Raw genomic sequence first — 16914 nt, 5'->3', positions numbered from 1 at the left:
GTAAACTCACCACAATGGGGAATTAATTCATGATGGACATAGCAGATGTTAACAACTCTCATTTCAGAACAATATACCTATCTTTCCTCAGGTCTCTGATGTACAAAACCTCTCTTTTGCTGAACTTTAATTCTGATATTTTGCAACAGTATTTGATTATATTGCTGAAAGGTCTGATATCAGTTCAGGATGTTTCTAGCTATAATGATACTTTTCATATGCATATTTTATCCTTCTTGAACTACTAATTAAAAATGAAGTAATTTCACTAGATTCTAAAAAAAATATAAACCTGACTGAATTACAGTTCATTAAATGTGGAAATGGTTCCCTTTTTTTAAATCGCATCTCAACACATTTGAATTGTAATACTCTTAACTTCTACATTTTTGCAAGCAAGCCCATGTTCAGCTGTATTTTTTCTGAAATGTTCAGTTGTCCTCAGGGAAAAACTTCTCTATAACAGTAGCAACTATATGTGAAATCCTTTTTTTTTTGTTCTTGTTTTTTAATCTTCTTGAGCTAAGGAGGAAGAGGCAGAAAAAGAAAATAGAAGAGTGAATAACTTCTCGTTTGTCAAAATAGTTTGCTATGCCTGAGGTAAAAGAATAAAGAGCTAAACTGGTCACCAACATGAGTAGCTGAAAACTTTTTCACAAATTGTGCAGTCAGTAAATGGAATTTGGCAGCCAGATTCTCCAAATATTCTGTCTACGTCTAGACAAATCAATGCTCCAGGTTACAGAGGCTGAAAGAGAATTTCTGTTGGGTGCTACTGGGTATCAGAACAGTGGCTATTTTCTTACCTTTTCAATGTTACCCTTGTACACATCCATGCAGCACAAGGAAACTGAACTGACTCAAAGGAAAAGAGGACATGAACTAGACTGGTGGTAAATAAGAAATCAGAGGGTAAGAAAAGAGATAAGAAACTGTGAAGCTAGATAAATCATGAGAAACAATGGAAATGAAAGGGAAGAGAAAAAATATGATTTTGATCTGGCAAGGTCAAGGGAAAATAGAATGATTAACTGAGAAGCAAAAACTGTATTTAGTTTCAATAAACTGAATAAGTTTGGGACCATTTTCTAGGAATTATCTGATCATGTGAGTTATCACTGAATTCTCCATAGCACTTTTCAAGGCTCTGATGAGCATTAATGATAAGCCTGTGTATCCAAGCTGTAGCCAACATTTGTTAGAGAGATCGCTAGATGGATTTGGCTAAAACTGCCAGGATCAATATAGATAATTGTGTTCCAGTGCCTTCAAATGTTCCCTAGCACTGTTTAATTTACTAGCGTAATTGTAGCTAGGAAATTTAGGTGCCTGCTAAGACATCTGATGCAGAGAAAAGGAATAGGGAAAGAAATAAACCAACATGAATTTCAAGAGATAAGGACACAAGCTAAGAATAAATAAGGATAAATCAGAATAAGTCAGGACAAAGAACCCAATGGAATAGAAATGCAAGACAGAGTAATCAAAACCAGAATGGTCCATGGCATCCAATAAATGTACTCTTTTAACATGTAAAATAGTTTCACATTTCCTCAATCTCATCACGCTTCTATTGTCAGCAAGTATTTGTGAAATTTGCACATGTAAACTTATGAATATATTTTTTGAGTCTTATTTGGTCTCTAAAAGAGGTGAGGAAAAAAAAGGATAATAGTGTATTACCATTACAAATGACAGAAATTAGACACCTTGGTTATCATCTTAAGTTTCTAATTCTTCAAAGTGATGTTACAATAGCACGTAAGGTTGCCATTTCTCACATAGTTTGGACTTTGTGTGACTGTATAAATGAAAGAATATTGCAGACACAAATTCACATGAGGCAAATTAGAAAACGGGAAGTATGCTAGCTGAGGAGTTGTCCTTTCATCCATTTGTGAAGGCTGATCCTTATTTACCTAACACCAAAAAGAAAATTACAAGTTATTCACCTCAAAAAATAGAGTACATCACAAGGCATAGATAAATCAAGGAGTGTAAACTGGCTGAAAATCTTTATCTTTTGTAGAAAGCAGAAGTTCACTTTTTCTACTTTTTCATTGCCTCATCTAGTCTCCAAAGTTCTCAGAGATAACCATAAAGTTCTGATAGCTTCAGTCATATTGAAAATGGTTAAATTTTTTATTCTTTCTCTCCTTCTTTTCTTAATCTAAACTTACATGCTGTCTTTTGTTGTCAATAACAACTGTGCTGTATGTTTCCATTAGATCTTTCAGTGAAAACTGAGGTGCAAGAATCACGCAGTACTCGAGTATTTCCACAGTTCCCAGGGGAACAACACTGTCCCTCATCTTCCTCTTGCCTCCTCTTTCTTTTACCTTCCTCTTACAGAATGATTTAACATTACCAGTAAGGTCTTTTTCTATTCTGTGCCAAAGTACTCTTGATTTTGCCCCAGTATTCTTCTGCCATAGATTTTAACCTCGTACCAAGGAATCATATTGTGTCCTTCTTATGCTTCCTAAGAACTACTTACATGTTCTTCATTTCATGGATCCCTAGCTTGAAACCCTCTGGATGATGTACATTCCTGAATGGCAAAACTATAACTGAAGGGAATAGGCACTAACCTTTGAACACGTAGAGTACTACATAAAATGTTGTCGGACATTCCTAGAACATGTATTTGTCAAATGTTATTCTCAAAAAGAGCATTTTTAACTTAAATTGTATTTATTTGCAGTTTCTGTTTCCCATTAGGATGGTAAAGCTATTATGTCATGGAAAACACAGCACACATCCTGATTAAATACATCAAAGCAAACAGCAACTTGTGATTAAATTATTATATGTGTATTTATAGAAAACTAAAACTGCAGGGATTGGGGTATCCATTTAAAATTGAAGCTAAATCAAATATACAACAGAATCATCATGATAAAATACCGTTAATTTAAACAATATAAGGATGTCTTTTAGGAAAGAAATAGAAAACAACATCTATTTTATATTTATATGATTCAAGTCAAGGAAAGACAAATCTTCTTATTGGTATTTCCTCTTTTCTAATGACTTTATTTTGTAACATTAGTGTTCTTATTAATGCACTTCAATTACATTGTGCATAACAAGTTGCCCAAATCTACAATGCAGTAAAATGTAAAAGCTATTCAGAAGAAAGCTTTGAGTTATTAACTCTGAGTTGTCTGTTATTCATAAGTTTACATTATACAACAGAGTACTACCCTATAACAGGAAATGAAAGTAACAATATCCAGCTCCTAATAAAACCCTTTAAAACATTTTATTATTTTAAATTTTAAAAGATTTATGCAATTGTTTAAATTGAAATGTTATTAAGACAGCAATATAGGGCTATTCTTAAAAAAATACAGCAGTTCCTTCAGTGATCTCATGTAATCTGAATTATGTGCATATGAGGCAAGTATTAAGTATTTGAAAACCAAGAAAAAGATATAATTTTCTTGACTGTCCTATTGCATTTGCCAAGTCTGATATATTTAACAACTTGGAGATAAGAGATAATCTGAATTCAGCCCTAGAAATGATAAATAAGCATTTTGGATGATTAAGATAATGTATGCAGTACAATACCTGTATATGCAAACTGAACAAGATCCCACAGTGCATTGGGGTCTATGCCTTCCATTTTGATCTCTTCTTGCTTGGCTTCACAAACATCACTTGTAAACATGGCAGCAAAATAGTCAGAGACAGAACTGAGGACAAGTCTGCAAAAAAGTTAGAAACTGGTATAATTTGCATTGATATATGTATTAGAAATTTCATACATATGTAAACTTTTTAAAAAACATATTTTCAGAATAGTTATAATTTACCAGGAGCAATATTATTAATGCATATAGGCATCAAAATACAGCATGACATTTCATTCTAATTTGGTTTTGCCTCCTGTGATATAAACCAAGTGGCACTTTAGCATATGACTATAAAACCGACATAGAAATTAGTGCTCAGTCTTTCTGATAATCTTCCAATTATGCAGATATCCCAAATGTTAACAAGATAACCTCTCAGTATCAAAACCAATACATTTCATACTCCAGAGGCACTCTTCATTGTTCTTAAAGGCTTATTTTTATAAACTTCAAAACCAGCATGTGACTTCAGAAAATCTATCAATCTTCAATAAAACTACTGGTAGCTTAACAGGTTATTCACTAAAAAGAAAATAGAATCATTGTGTAATGCAATGTTTTTGTTAAGAAACATTTCCAAGGAAAATAATTTCAAAATAGCTACAAAATGTGCATGGCTTGCTCTTTAAGGATCTGATTCAGATAAATCAAAACACAGGAAGTATCAGGTATGATTATAATTACTGGGGCTTTAAGCTTACGAATTCTTCTAAATACCATCTACAGTGAAATTCTGATCTTGTTAGGAGTGAATATTCCCAGATGATCTTGAGACAGAAATGTGGTACAGCTATAAATAGTGTACCACGTGCTTCCATAAAAGATGGTCACATTTCTGGATTAATTTGAAACTATAATATATAAACACAATAAAAGACACAAGAATCACAACTGGAGAACTTGGAAACCAAGAAAAATACTTAGCCTTTAGTATATTGTTAACTATTTTGTTCAAGGGAAATAAATTATAAATAAAAAAAAAGAAATAGTAAAGATAAATGAGTTAATGTTTATCAGCCAGCACAGTAATTGATTCCTTTTGCTCTCTTAGCTCATTCCAACAGCAAAGTAAAGTATGAAAGTTTGAATTGGCTTAATAATTTTACAGTGCTTTAAGCTACTATATTTTACCTGCAAGTATGGCAGCTTGAAGACATATATATGGCCTTTACTTTGGCTCTAATGATAGGAAATGACTAATTAGGTATAGTAGTTCTATCAATTTTTGTGTTGTTCTCAACTCTTAGCAATCATGAATTTTAGAAGTAAACATCTTCATTCATAAACAGTTCACATTTATATTTATGTAATTGCTAAAACCCCATACTTTGGTGCTGCCACCAGAAGCTCCTATTTTTTCATCACTGTTTTTTCATCGCTGAGGAACATTTACTTCTATTTGTTTATTTGTTATTTCCATTTTATTTTAATTAAATATTTATTTATTTATTATCTTTAAATCCCTTCTTCAAATATTTTTTGAACACATAAATAAGTGATTTTACTGTTAATAGATGCTTCGATAAAATAAAAAAATAGAAAAGAAAAAAATGAAATATTGATGATGTTCTATGAAATAAAATGTCTCACAGCCAGCAAAGATGTAATTTAGGTATGTGACTGAGATTTCCATTTGAGACCATTTTGCTTAAGCTGTTGCTTCAGATTTACTAACCCTCACTCAAATTCAACTAGGAGTCTTCAACTTTGTCACTTGCTAGAAGCAAAGCCAAAACCATTTGCTGCATCAAAAGTAATGGACGAATGAACTTCTAATGAAGTTAATGATCAATGGAAATATTTTCAATCAGTAGTAACTTGTATTTCAATTTACATCATTTATGTTCATGAATTACTTATTATATAATCTTATTGTCAAATATTAAGAAACCCAAACCAAACAACAGACGGAGAACAGAAAATAAATAACAGAAGGTTTACATCTCTTTCACAAATTTCTACAAAAATGTGTGGTTTTCCATAATTTGTGTGAGGAAAGTCAAAGAAGTCATCTAATGGATTTCAGTTGCGAAGGAGAATTCAGTCTACAGGACCAGACAAGATCCAGTCCAAAGTGAAAAAAAAAAGACGAAAAAGAAATAATACAGATGTCAGGTCCTTAGCATTACCCATTTCACTTAGAAGTTTGCACCACCTATTAAAGAAGATGGCTTAACTCAGCAGAAAGGCTCTGTGATGTAGCAGCTTGATGTACAAGGATTCTTTTTTTTAAGTACTTTATGTTAATCAATAGTTAACAGAAATAATGAACCAGCTTCTTCATCAATATAAACTACAATGAAACAGTTAACTGATTTCAAGACACTAACTTTTACCTTGGGAAGTGCTCCAAAAGTTGAACTAAAGTGAGAGGAACTTGCTAATTACACTTAATTCTGAAAGGTGACACCTTTTGTAAAACTTAATTGTGTTCCAGTGTTGAGACAGAAGATGAAAAGTGGGAAATCAAAGAGATCAATGAATTTGTAATGATCTGCTGCTTTTTGTAGATCAGAAGGCTCCAAACACTCCTAAATCTTGGTTTAAAGGCATGTTGACCTATTCATCAACAAAGGTCAGCTGTCTCAGGATGTCACCTTTTTTAACTGCTGATCTGGCAGAGAGAATACATAATAAACTTTCATCCTTGAAACTCATAGCAGGTAACTCGTGGCTTAAATGAATTTGTGGACCCAGAAAGCTTTTCTCCAGATTAAGGGACTTTTCTGCCTTTACAACTAAATTCAGCCAGATATATTTCTGGTTTGTTTTATAGTAATCAATATAACTGATCATTGATTCCATGACTCACTGCTTTAAGATGTGATTTGCTGCTCTGTAGGGGACACCAGCTGACACTGTGTGTCTTTACTAATAATAATAAAGCTCTACTGATAGCTCTTTACTGATATCTGCTTTACAGCTCTTCTTGCAGCAGACAAACATTTTCTGTATGTATAGATAAGGCTCCATGATTTCATAAATTTTAAGGCTTGCAGAACCTATACTAAGATGTATCCATGCATGCATGCCCTTGAAATAATTTCAGGAAAAAAAGAGAGTAGACAGTAGTCATCTGAATGGTACACAAAAGCACCATTAAGTAATATGCATTAATAGTAACATGCATCCAACTGACTTTTCAAAAACATGTTTTCTGTGAAGTATTCCACCATTCATTGAAAATTCAATTTTCTTTAGAATTCAGAGCTAAAAACACATATTCAAAAAAAATAATTTATGAAAGCATATATGTGAGTCCATAGATACATATATGCATACTTCACAATTGTAGCTGTCAAAAAGAAAGAGAAAATTAAAATGTCATGTGGTAAAATTCTCAATATTGTTATTTTTTTCCAAAATTTTTCTAAATAGAAGGTGTTCCTATGCAGTTAACAAATAGGAGACAGTCTTAGAATAAATTTGGGATTTAGTATCCACTCAGAACCATTATCATAGTGCAATCATCTTGCTTATAATTCAGGAACATCAGATTAGCTCATTATCATATCAGAAATCCACATTTATTGGGTAAAGAAGCAATGAGTATTTAACAGTTAAATTAATGAGAATTTTCTCATACTTTTCACCATAACTGTTGATATTGACATTGTATTCTGTGTGCTTACCTCATTTTTGAGAGAATGGAAGAGAACTATGTGATAAACTTTCTTCCCCAAGACCATCACAATAACTTTTATAAACTAGCCTATTCATAAAGGGAATTTTTAAAGAACAACTAAATAATAATAATAACAATAATAATAATAATAATAATAATAATAATAATAATAATAATAATAATAATAATAATAATAATAATATCTCCAAGAAAGTCAACTAGAGAGGCAGATCGAATTTTGAAGAGAATTGATTAAGCCTGAAACAAAAAGGTTTACTTTTTCTCTTTATTCAAACAGCTTCCTTCCATTTTAATTTTTTATACAACACATAGCTACAAGTGACACCAGTAATCTACATTAAGTGATGTTCCCTCTTTTCCCTGAGGACCATGCCTTTCGAGTTTACATTCTCTTCTTTCTTTAATTCATCTTCTTTTAATTCTTTCACTGTTTCCAGAAACTAAAGTGTAAATACAGTAAGTGCGTCTATCTCTTCTATTCTACAAACTGAAACACAAAGTTACATTCCATTATATTCTCATATTGTCTCAATGTTTTTAGGAATGTTACACAAATCCAATATCAACACTTCCAACAAATACACAATGTCTACCAGAGCTTTAGTTTTCTTCAGAAACTGTAAGTAATGCACATATCACATTTGCCAGATTTGACAACAAAGTCCATTGTCCAAAACGCTTTGCCGGTGTGTTTGTGGTCCTGTGTCAATTTTAAAGATACCTGCAACTGCAGCCAGTATTTGGAACTCTTTGCTGTTAACTTCTCAACATTTGGGAATGGGCAAGACAAGCAAAATGTCACAGGGATGAAGATAAGAGCTGATGAGGATCCATTATGATGCAAATACAAAACAGAGCTCAGTGGTTTTCTCCAGAAGAATATCCACACAATTCAGACATAGCATACATATTTGATTGTAGAAAGATGACACAATCAACTGTGATACTCAATATGTGGGCTTTATGATTTCCTTTATTTACTGTAACTCCACAAGGAAAAAGGGGAAAAAGCTTGCGGGAGAAGGAAAAGTCCAGTTTTATCTCCTTTGAACTATCAGCAGAAATCTCAGAAACACAAATGTTAGGTTTGATGGAAGTATAGAGAATGATCTGTGAAGTTATTAGAATAAGTGACTGCTTAAGTATCTAGATTTTTTAAAGTCCATTTGTCATCCTTTTATTTTAGAATTCCTTTTTACAAAATTACACAATAGAGCATCAATATTATTTTATCTTCACAACCTATTCCTCCATAGAACTTGGTTTGGTCAAATCCTTGTGTGTGATTTTCAGTCCCTTTTTTGATGGTGGGTTCTCACATCTTCCTGATTCAAGTACTTCTTATATGACCTTCTTTGTCAGTCTGTCATATATCTGAATTTGTTTTATTTTCATATTCTGTATCATTTAGCCTCTCCCTCATTTTATTTTCTTTTAACAATCAATTTGGAAGGGGAATCAATCCCCTAAACATCGATGTCAGACCAGTTTCAGATAATTCAAAGTACCTAATTCATCAACATAGGCTGGCGCTGACCTATAAAAACCCTGTCCCCCTCTGGACCACATGTTGGAAGCCAGACAGGGCACTCAAGGCACCTCAGGAGAGTTTAGGCATCTGATCCTTTTTTTTTTCACCCTTCAAAGTTCATTTCAGTCACTGCACTTGCCTCCACTCCATAAAGTAATACCATTAATACTCTGGTTTAATACTATCATAAAATATCTCGAGTTGGAAAGGACCCATAAGGTTCCTTCCAGGACTACCTAAAACTAAAACAAAAATAAACCATAGGACTAAGCATATGATCCAGATGCTCCTTGAACTCTTTCCACTTCCCTGAGAAGCCTGGTGGAGTAACTCACCATATTCCTGGTGAAGAACCTTTTTGTAATGTCCAATCTGAACTTCCTCTGACCCAGATTCATTCCATTTCCTCATGTTCTGTCACTGGTTACCAGAGAGGAGATCAGCATCTCCCCCTCTGCTCCCTCTCCCCTTAAGGAAGCTGTAGACTATGATGAGGTCACAACTCAGCCTTCTTTTCTCTAGGCTGAACAAACCAAGTGACATCAGCTGCTCTTTGTAAGTCCTCCTCCTCTAGACATACTCTAACAGTGTGATGTCCCTATACCGTGGCTCCCAAAACTGCACACAGTACTGGAGCTGAGGCCTCACCAACACAGAGTAGAACAGGACAATAACCCCCCTTAACTGCCTGGCGATGCTTTGTCTTATGCACCCCCAACAGTTGGCCCTTTGTTGCCAGGGCACTGCTGACTCATATCCAACTTGCCACCAACCCAAATCCCCACATCAAGATTATCAATCAAGGTTAACATTAAAGGCTTATCTAAAGTGCCTTGCTGCTTTCCTTCCAGTAGGAGGAATCTTTGCTGCTGTTGTTCTGTTCCAACCATATTACTTGAATAAATTGTTTTTAAACTCATGGACAGTAGGTTGTATTAAACAACACATTTCAGATGCAATGTTTGATGTGGGAAGTTCCTCAAATCTTAATTAAAGATATCTTGGAATGAACTGGCTGTACTGCTTTTATTGTGTGCTTTCCACGTGCATCTACTACTATTGCCAGAAAATAAATCAACACTTAGGACTAATGTGCATTTTTCTTCTTTCACTTCCTGCCTCTAAACTGTCCTTCCTTCTCTTCCTGCTTCTTTATCTTTTCTCCTTGCCTTTCGGCCTAACTTTCTCCATTAATTTATCTCATTTTACTGATACTTTTTTAAACTTTGTCTCTAATAGTAGCACTCAAAATTGAAAGAGTTGGTACCACTACTCAGAGAACTGAAAAAGACAAAACTAATTGCAGTTTCTTGAAAAAGTTTTATTAAATTTATCAGGGTGATAGTAAATAAAAGATGTATTATTTTAGAACTGAGCATCCAAAAAAAAAAAGCTCCAGTTGAACTTGTTTCTAAATTTGTAATGAAAATTTTAAATTTGTGTTTTAAGTTCTTCACTTTTCATCCAACCAGTTGTAGAACTGTATCCTTACTAAAGTATTTCTTTGTTTCACATGTAAGTGACAATTGTCTAATAATTCTGTACTACCTTTTCTGCCATGGCAAGAGCCTCTCTTAGCCCTTATCTTGAATATCAGAAAGAACAAAAATGCATAAGAACTCAGATTTCTCATTGCAGCAGGATATTCCCCCCTCCCAAATGTGAACAAGACAATGCCCTATTTGCAAATGTATCAGTGGTCAGCTGAGACAGTTCCAATCCCCAGGCCTGGCAATGTTGAAACCAGTCTGGCTTCAACCTTGAATTAACATCCTGAATTAACATCCGGATGTTGAGGCAACCACTAGAGTCAGTCAATCACTTTATACTGTAAAGGTCCAGTGGACTTTCATACTGCCAGGTTCTTGTAACATAGTCCTTCTTGGGGTGTATGAGTGGAGATTCCTCCCTTGGGTTGGGATGTCCCTCAAGGATAGTTCTCTAGGTTGAGAGAAAGAGAGATGCCAAAGAACATTGGTATCGGCGAGTTACATCAATCTCTAGTTAATAATTATTTCTTTTTTCTAGCTTTAATATAAGCGTTTCAATAACTGATTTAAATATTATATTATAAATGACAGTCACAGAAAATGAAACCTATCATGAAACTGCAGGCCCATCAGCCTGACCTCAGTGCCTGGCAAGGTTATGGAGCAGATCATCCTACGTGCAATCACACAGCACTTATAGGACGGACAAGGGATCAGACCCAGCCAGCACGGGTTTAGGAAGGGCAGGTCCTGTCTGACCAACCTGATCTCCTTTTATGATCAGATGACCCACCTGGTGGATGAGGGGAAGGCTGTGGATGTGTCTACCTGGACTTCAGAAAAGCCTTTGACACCGTCTCCCACAGCATACTCCTGAAAAAGCTGGCAGCCCACAGATTGGACAGAGGCACTCTGTGCTGGGCTAGGAACTGGCTGGAGAGCCGGGCCCAGAGAGTGGTGGTGAACGGGGGTGCATCCAGTTGGCGGCCGGTCACTAGTGGTGTCCCCCAGGGATCAGTGTTGGGCCCAGTCATGTTTAATATCTTTATTGATGATCTAGATGAGGGGATTGAGTTCACCATTAGCAAATTTGCAGGTGATACCAAGTTGTGGGTGGGGTGTATCTGCTGAAGGCAGGAGGGCTCTTCAGAGGGACCTGGACAAGCTGGAAAAATGGTCTGATTCCAATGGGATGAGGTTTAACAGGACCAAGTGCCGGGTCCTGCAGTTTGGCCACAACAACCCCCTGCAGCACTACAGGCTGGGGACAAAGTGGCTGGAAAGCAGCCAGGCAGAAAGGGACCTGAGAGTTTGGATTGACAGGCATCTGAACAGGAGCCAGCAGTGTGCCCAGGTGGCCAAGAAGGCCAATGGCAGCCTGGCCTGGATCAGGAACAGTGTGGCCAGCAGGACCAGGGAAGTGATTCTTGCCCTGGACTCAGCACTGGTGAGGCCACACCTGGAGTGCTGTGTCCAGTTCTGGGTTCCTCAGTTCAGGAAGGATATTGAGGGGCTGGAGCAGGTCCAGAGAAGAGCAACAAGGCTGGTGAAGGGATTCAAGCACAAGTCGTATGAGGAGAGGCTGAGGGAGCTGGGGCTGTTTAGCCTGGAGAAGAGGAGGCTCAGGGGAGACCTCATCATTCTCTACAACTACCTGAAAGGAGGTTGTAGCCAGGTGGGGGTTGGTCTCTTCTCCCAGGTAGCTATCAGTAAGACAAGAGGACATGGTCTTAAGCTCTGCCAGGGGAGGTTTAGGTCAGATATTAAGAAATTCTTCACAGAGAGGGTAATCAGACATTGGAATGGGCTACCCAGGGAAGTGGTGGATTCTCCGTCTCTGGAGGTTTTTAAGAGGAGACTGGATGTGGCACTTAGTGCCATGGTCTAGTAACCACGGTGGTCGTGGATCAAGGGTTGGACTTGATGATCTCAGAGGTCCTTTCCAACTTGGCTAATTCTATGATTTTATGATAAGTATCACATTTAAAAACTCCACAAATTTTTTTTGCATTGTCCTCTGCAAGCAGGTTTTTTGTATGTTCTAAGGAATGCAAAGTATGTATTACCTAGCCTAAATCGCAAAATCTTTAATTAGAGGGGGTACTTTACTGGATCTCTTTAATTAGAGGAGGTACTTTACTGGATCTGCTCCTGACAGATCTGGAGAGAGAAAAGAAAGTACCTGTGAAATATGTTGGCAAACTTGGCTGCAGTGACCATGAGACAATGAAATTTAAGACAACGGATCCTGAGAAAAGTTTGTAAAATTAAGAGCAAATTACAAGCTTGGACTTCTGAAGTGACTCCTGATGAAAGTCAAATGCAAAAAGAGAGTAGCTGAAAAAGGAAAAAAAAAACCTCCCAGTGGCAGGTTCTGTGGAGGGTATAACTCACAACACAGGAAGATGTCCTTAGGCTGCAGTTAAGTGAATTGGACATATATAAGTCCCTGGAGCAGAGAAGATAAGTTCAAAGTGCAATGCTAGAGGAAGATCTACAGTGTCACTGAAAGGCCACTCTCTCTTATCTTTAATGGATCAGATAATTGTAGGTTTGAAATTGACTGGAAAAGTCAATTTCCATGTCCATCCTCAAGAAGAAAGATGTAGACACCTATAGACTGGTTTGCCTCACCAAGATCATGGAGCAAATTTGCCTAGACGCCACGTGCTGGATCACTAAAAACAGTGAGGATAATAAAAAACTGGAACAAGCTAAGAAGAGAGTAACCTCTGCAAGTGATGATATTAAAAACTAACCGGGTATGGTTAGTTAGATTAGACCTCAATGGTCTAATCTAACCTTGTAGTTGATCGTGCTCTGAGCAGGGAGGGTTGAATCTGTAACTTCTAGCTTTTTAACAGCCACAGTAAAAACAAGCAGCTTTCTGTGCTTGTCCAACCACATGTGTCTAAAACAACATAGAATAAACACTGATAAAAATAAAAATAGAAAGAAAATTCAGAATACCCTTCACCTCATTTTATCTTGTCTTATCAATTCTACAAAATCCAACAGTTGACTTTTCCAGTTCTTTGAGATTTGGACTTTCAGCTGCAGACCACTGAGAAGCAGAAAATTAAATGTAAAGGTCTCTGAAAGCTTATTATAAAATCTAAATAAGACTCTGGCTATTATTTCATGTTCAGTCTTGTTATTAGGGTATTTTTCCAGCTCAAGACTGATTTACATATACTGTAGAACTGAAATGACAAATGTGAAATTAAATTTACTGCTGAAAGGTGGGTATACAAATATGAACATCTGTATTAAAAAGAGTGGGGGAACTGAACTAAACTATCTAAAAAAAACCAAATAACTTACATTTTCCTCTGTCTCCTACTCTACAAACTAAGCAGGTTACCAAAATAACTAAAATAGGCAAAAAGTATACTGGTAAAAAATGTATATTTTGTATTATCCATATTAAACAGGGTGAATGATACCAATTATGGAATTATTCTCTGTATTTTAATCTAAACTCTAGGATTTGATTTTTATTTGGTTTACATTTTTGCAGGAGCGCCCATTGGGCAAAACTTCAAAACTTCCAGGGGTTTCCACCCCTCGGGGTCTACCACTTTTCAGCCTCTGGGGGAAAAACCAAGGTCCAAACCACCACAGTGTGCTGGTTTAAGAGTTAACCAGCAGGGGAAATGAACTCAACTCAAAGGAGAGATTATAAGTCAGAATAACAATTTATTAAAATAATACAGTAAGTACAATCATACAAACAAACAATTGGTCTTAACCCACAAAACCCAAATGTATAACCCAGCACCCTGGGGCATGAACAAAGTGGTGTTCCTTGGGCCCCGCTTGAGTCCAAAGTAAAGGGAGAGGGGAAAAACCTGCTGGTGGGAGAGCTGTTGCAGTCTGGTCAAAAGTGGTGATTGCAGTCCAGCTGAGGGTGGTGGTCTAAGTCTGGTTGAGAGCGATGAGATGCAGTCTTCCTCTAGATCCCAGGAGTGGTTAAAAATGTTCCAAGACTCCAAGATTATATATCCTCCAGTTCAGGCAGGAATGCTCAATACTTCCCTCAGGGCGGGGAGTTCCACAAAGGGTGTGAGGACAAGAGCATCCTCCTATCTCACAGGCCTCTTAACACCTAGTTTATAGCCTGAGGAGTCAGGCTCTATGGGCAGAGGGTGCGAATAGTCTATTGACAACAGTTTCTGGGAAATGGCATGGAAGGCTATAGAATACACAGTTTTGGGTTACACCCATCCAGTGATGAACTGATCTCAGCTGTCCTAACTAGGACAAAGGGGCAACAGAAAACACTGTTCTAATAAATACACATACCCAAAACATTCACTTTTGTAACTTCCATATTTTATGCTTATTTCCTACCTATGCGCAGGTATCTTGCGGTCCCCAGCAATCAGGATAACGTCACAGAGCTGCTGTTGCTTCAAGTAGCTCTCCATCTTTCTGAAGGTTTGCTCCGCATGGTGAACAGCCTGGTAGAATTCCTCGGAGCTACAGGAATCCATGTCACAGTGGGGTGGCAAGGAGTGGCTGGCTCCTGACAGTCTGTAAACCACAAGAGAAACTCCACGTTGATAAGATGTAACCAGGCTTCACACAGGCTTCTACAGTCTGATACAAGTAATCAGTGCATCCTTTCCCTGTTCTCATCGCTAGAAGTACAAAAATCTTACTGCACTGGGAGAGAAACGAAAAAAGCAATCCTATCTTTCCACTGTTTCTGAGAGGGCCTACTCTAGTCTACTTTCTCAAATTCACATTCATTTTACATCCCATGGGAAAGAAAAATAAAATTCTAATTGATTTAATTTGTAAAGAATTGTGATTATTTCCACAACAATAAATGACATAGCTACTTTTCAACCGAAAGGCTCATTAATAGAAAGTAAATTTAACATGCAAAAATAATGAAGTCTATATTAGAAAAAAAAAAAAGAAGAAAAGAAAAGAAAAACAGGAGAAAATGTAATTTTTTTTTTCATTATATAGCCACCTATTCGTAGTTCAAAGTTACTCAGTGCAGTGTTGTAGTGGAAAATAAGAAAAAGTGTCAGGTCTAGCTAATACTAGATTTCCAAATTATTCACAACAACTTTTAAAAATAAGCAATGAGATAGTTTCAAATTAATGCTGTAAGATTTTTTTTATATTATATATAGATGTGTAACTTGTACTGCCGAAAATTAAGGATTTCACAGATGAAGCTGATTATTTTTTCTTCAACTAGATATATAGAAAACAGTTTACATAATCAATAGAAGAGCAATAGAAGACATATTGTAGTCCAGCATATGAAACAATATTATAAATTAATTCAAACCAAACTCATTCTATATATATTCTATTGAAAGATAAATATTAAGGAGCACATAAGAAATGTTGATTATTTATAGTAATAATACAACAGTTTCATTACATAAGGTTTGAATTCAGTAAGTACTATATTTGCAGAATGATATTGAAAGACCTATAAGAAAATGCAGTCTAAACTCCTGGTGCTGGAAAAAAATTAAATTCTTAAAAGTCAGCTATTAAAATCAAATGCAGTTATTAAAAAAAAAAAAAGTTAAAAAAAATGTTGAGACATGCTTGTGATTTACTTTTGAATTATTTTTTGTCCAAAAGTGTTCCACTCCTACAGTCATTGTATGAGGGTCAATAGGTTTAAGGAGGAAAGGCTACTCCATCTTTCTGTCACAGTAATATCTAGGCTTCACAGCATTCCTTTAAAGTATCTGGAAGCCTGCATAATTGAAGGTGGCATGCAGATAATTTCACAGGGAACCGACACAGTTACGCTAGGATCTCATCCCACCAGCTATTAAGTGTCATATACTGGTACTAATTCAACATAATGAGTTATCATTTAAAATTAAGTAATTTCACTTTATTTAAACTTCATTTAAAAGAAGTAAATTCACTTTCATAACATTAAGTCAGATCCTGAAAAGTCATCAATTGGTTTAAATTAATTTTTATGCTGGAAAGGTTATGTGTGAGCCTGTCTATAGGAAACTGAACTGGTAAAATGTTATTAAACCTGATTCCTCAACAGAAACAGTTACGAAGTGGTGATTTAGAAAGAAACATTTCCTTAATTCTGTTATAGTTAATCTTGTTATACTGTTAAGTGCTTTGTGCCAGATATCTCCTCCCAACCGATCAAACAAACATTGATTCTGTGAGTGGCATAATCTGTTTAAGTGTTCCTATCTAATCTGGAGTGCCATACATGTTGATCAGAAATCCAAATTTATTCTCACATATTTGGTTGATCAACAAATGCTTTCCCAAAAAAACCTCTAATGATAGAGCTAAGCTCATTAGAATGGGTAGTGGGTAGGTATTTCAGCTTCTTTTCTCTTCCTCTTTTCTTTCTTTCTTTTCTTTCTTTCTTTTTCCTTCTTTCTCTCTTTTTTTTTCCTTCCTTCCTTCTTTCTTTCTTTCTCTTCACTTTGGTTGTGTAGCCCTACTCAAACTTTAGTTTTGTTGCTGAAGAATTAGAATGACAAGTAAATTACAAGAAATAAATCAGTTCCTAATAAATGAGGTTGCTAGGGTTAAACAGACACATTTCTTCCTCTCCCCTGGGGAATCTAGAAGTGACAACAACAG

General features: G+C 36.0%; 1 protein-coding gene across 2 annotated transcripts in view; it reads right to left on the bottom strand.

Annotated features, from left to right (window-relative positions):
• The window catches only part of KLHL1 (kelch like family member 1), a 207957-nt gene that overhangs the window by 137734 nt on the left and 53309 nt on the right, over nt 1-16914 (bottom strand). For both annotated transcript variants that reach the window (XM_017828639.1, XM_017828640.1), the window contains exons 2-3: nt 14662-14844; nt 3577-3713 (exon numbers count right to left, since the gene is read on the bottom strand). In XM_017828639.1, coding sequence (XP_017684128.1) covers nt 3577-3713; nt 14662-14844 — 320 coding nt within the window. The remainder of the gene's footprint in view (nt 1-3576; nt 3714-14661; nt 14845-16914) is intronic.

The sequence above is a fragment of the Lepidothrix coronata genome, unplaced genomic scaffold (genome assembly GCF_001604755.1).
Source record: "Lepidothrix coronata isolate B3197 unplaced genomic scaffold, Lepidothrix_coronata-1.0 Scaffold150, whole genome shotgun sequence".
Lineage (NCBI taxonomy): Eukaryota > Metazoa > Chordata > Aves > Passeriformes > Pipridae > Lepidothrix > Lepidothrix coronata.
Note: the sequence above shows the minus strand (reverse complement) of the source record. Positions and strands in the feature narration are given on the sequence as shown.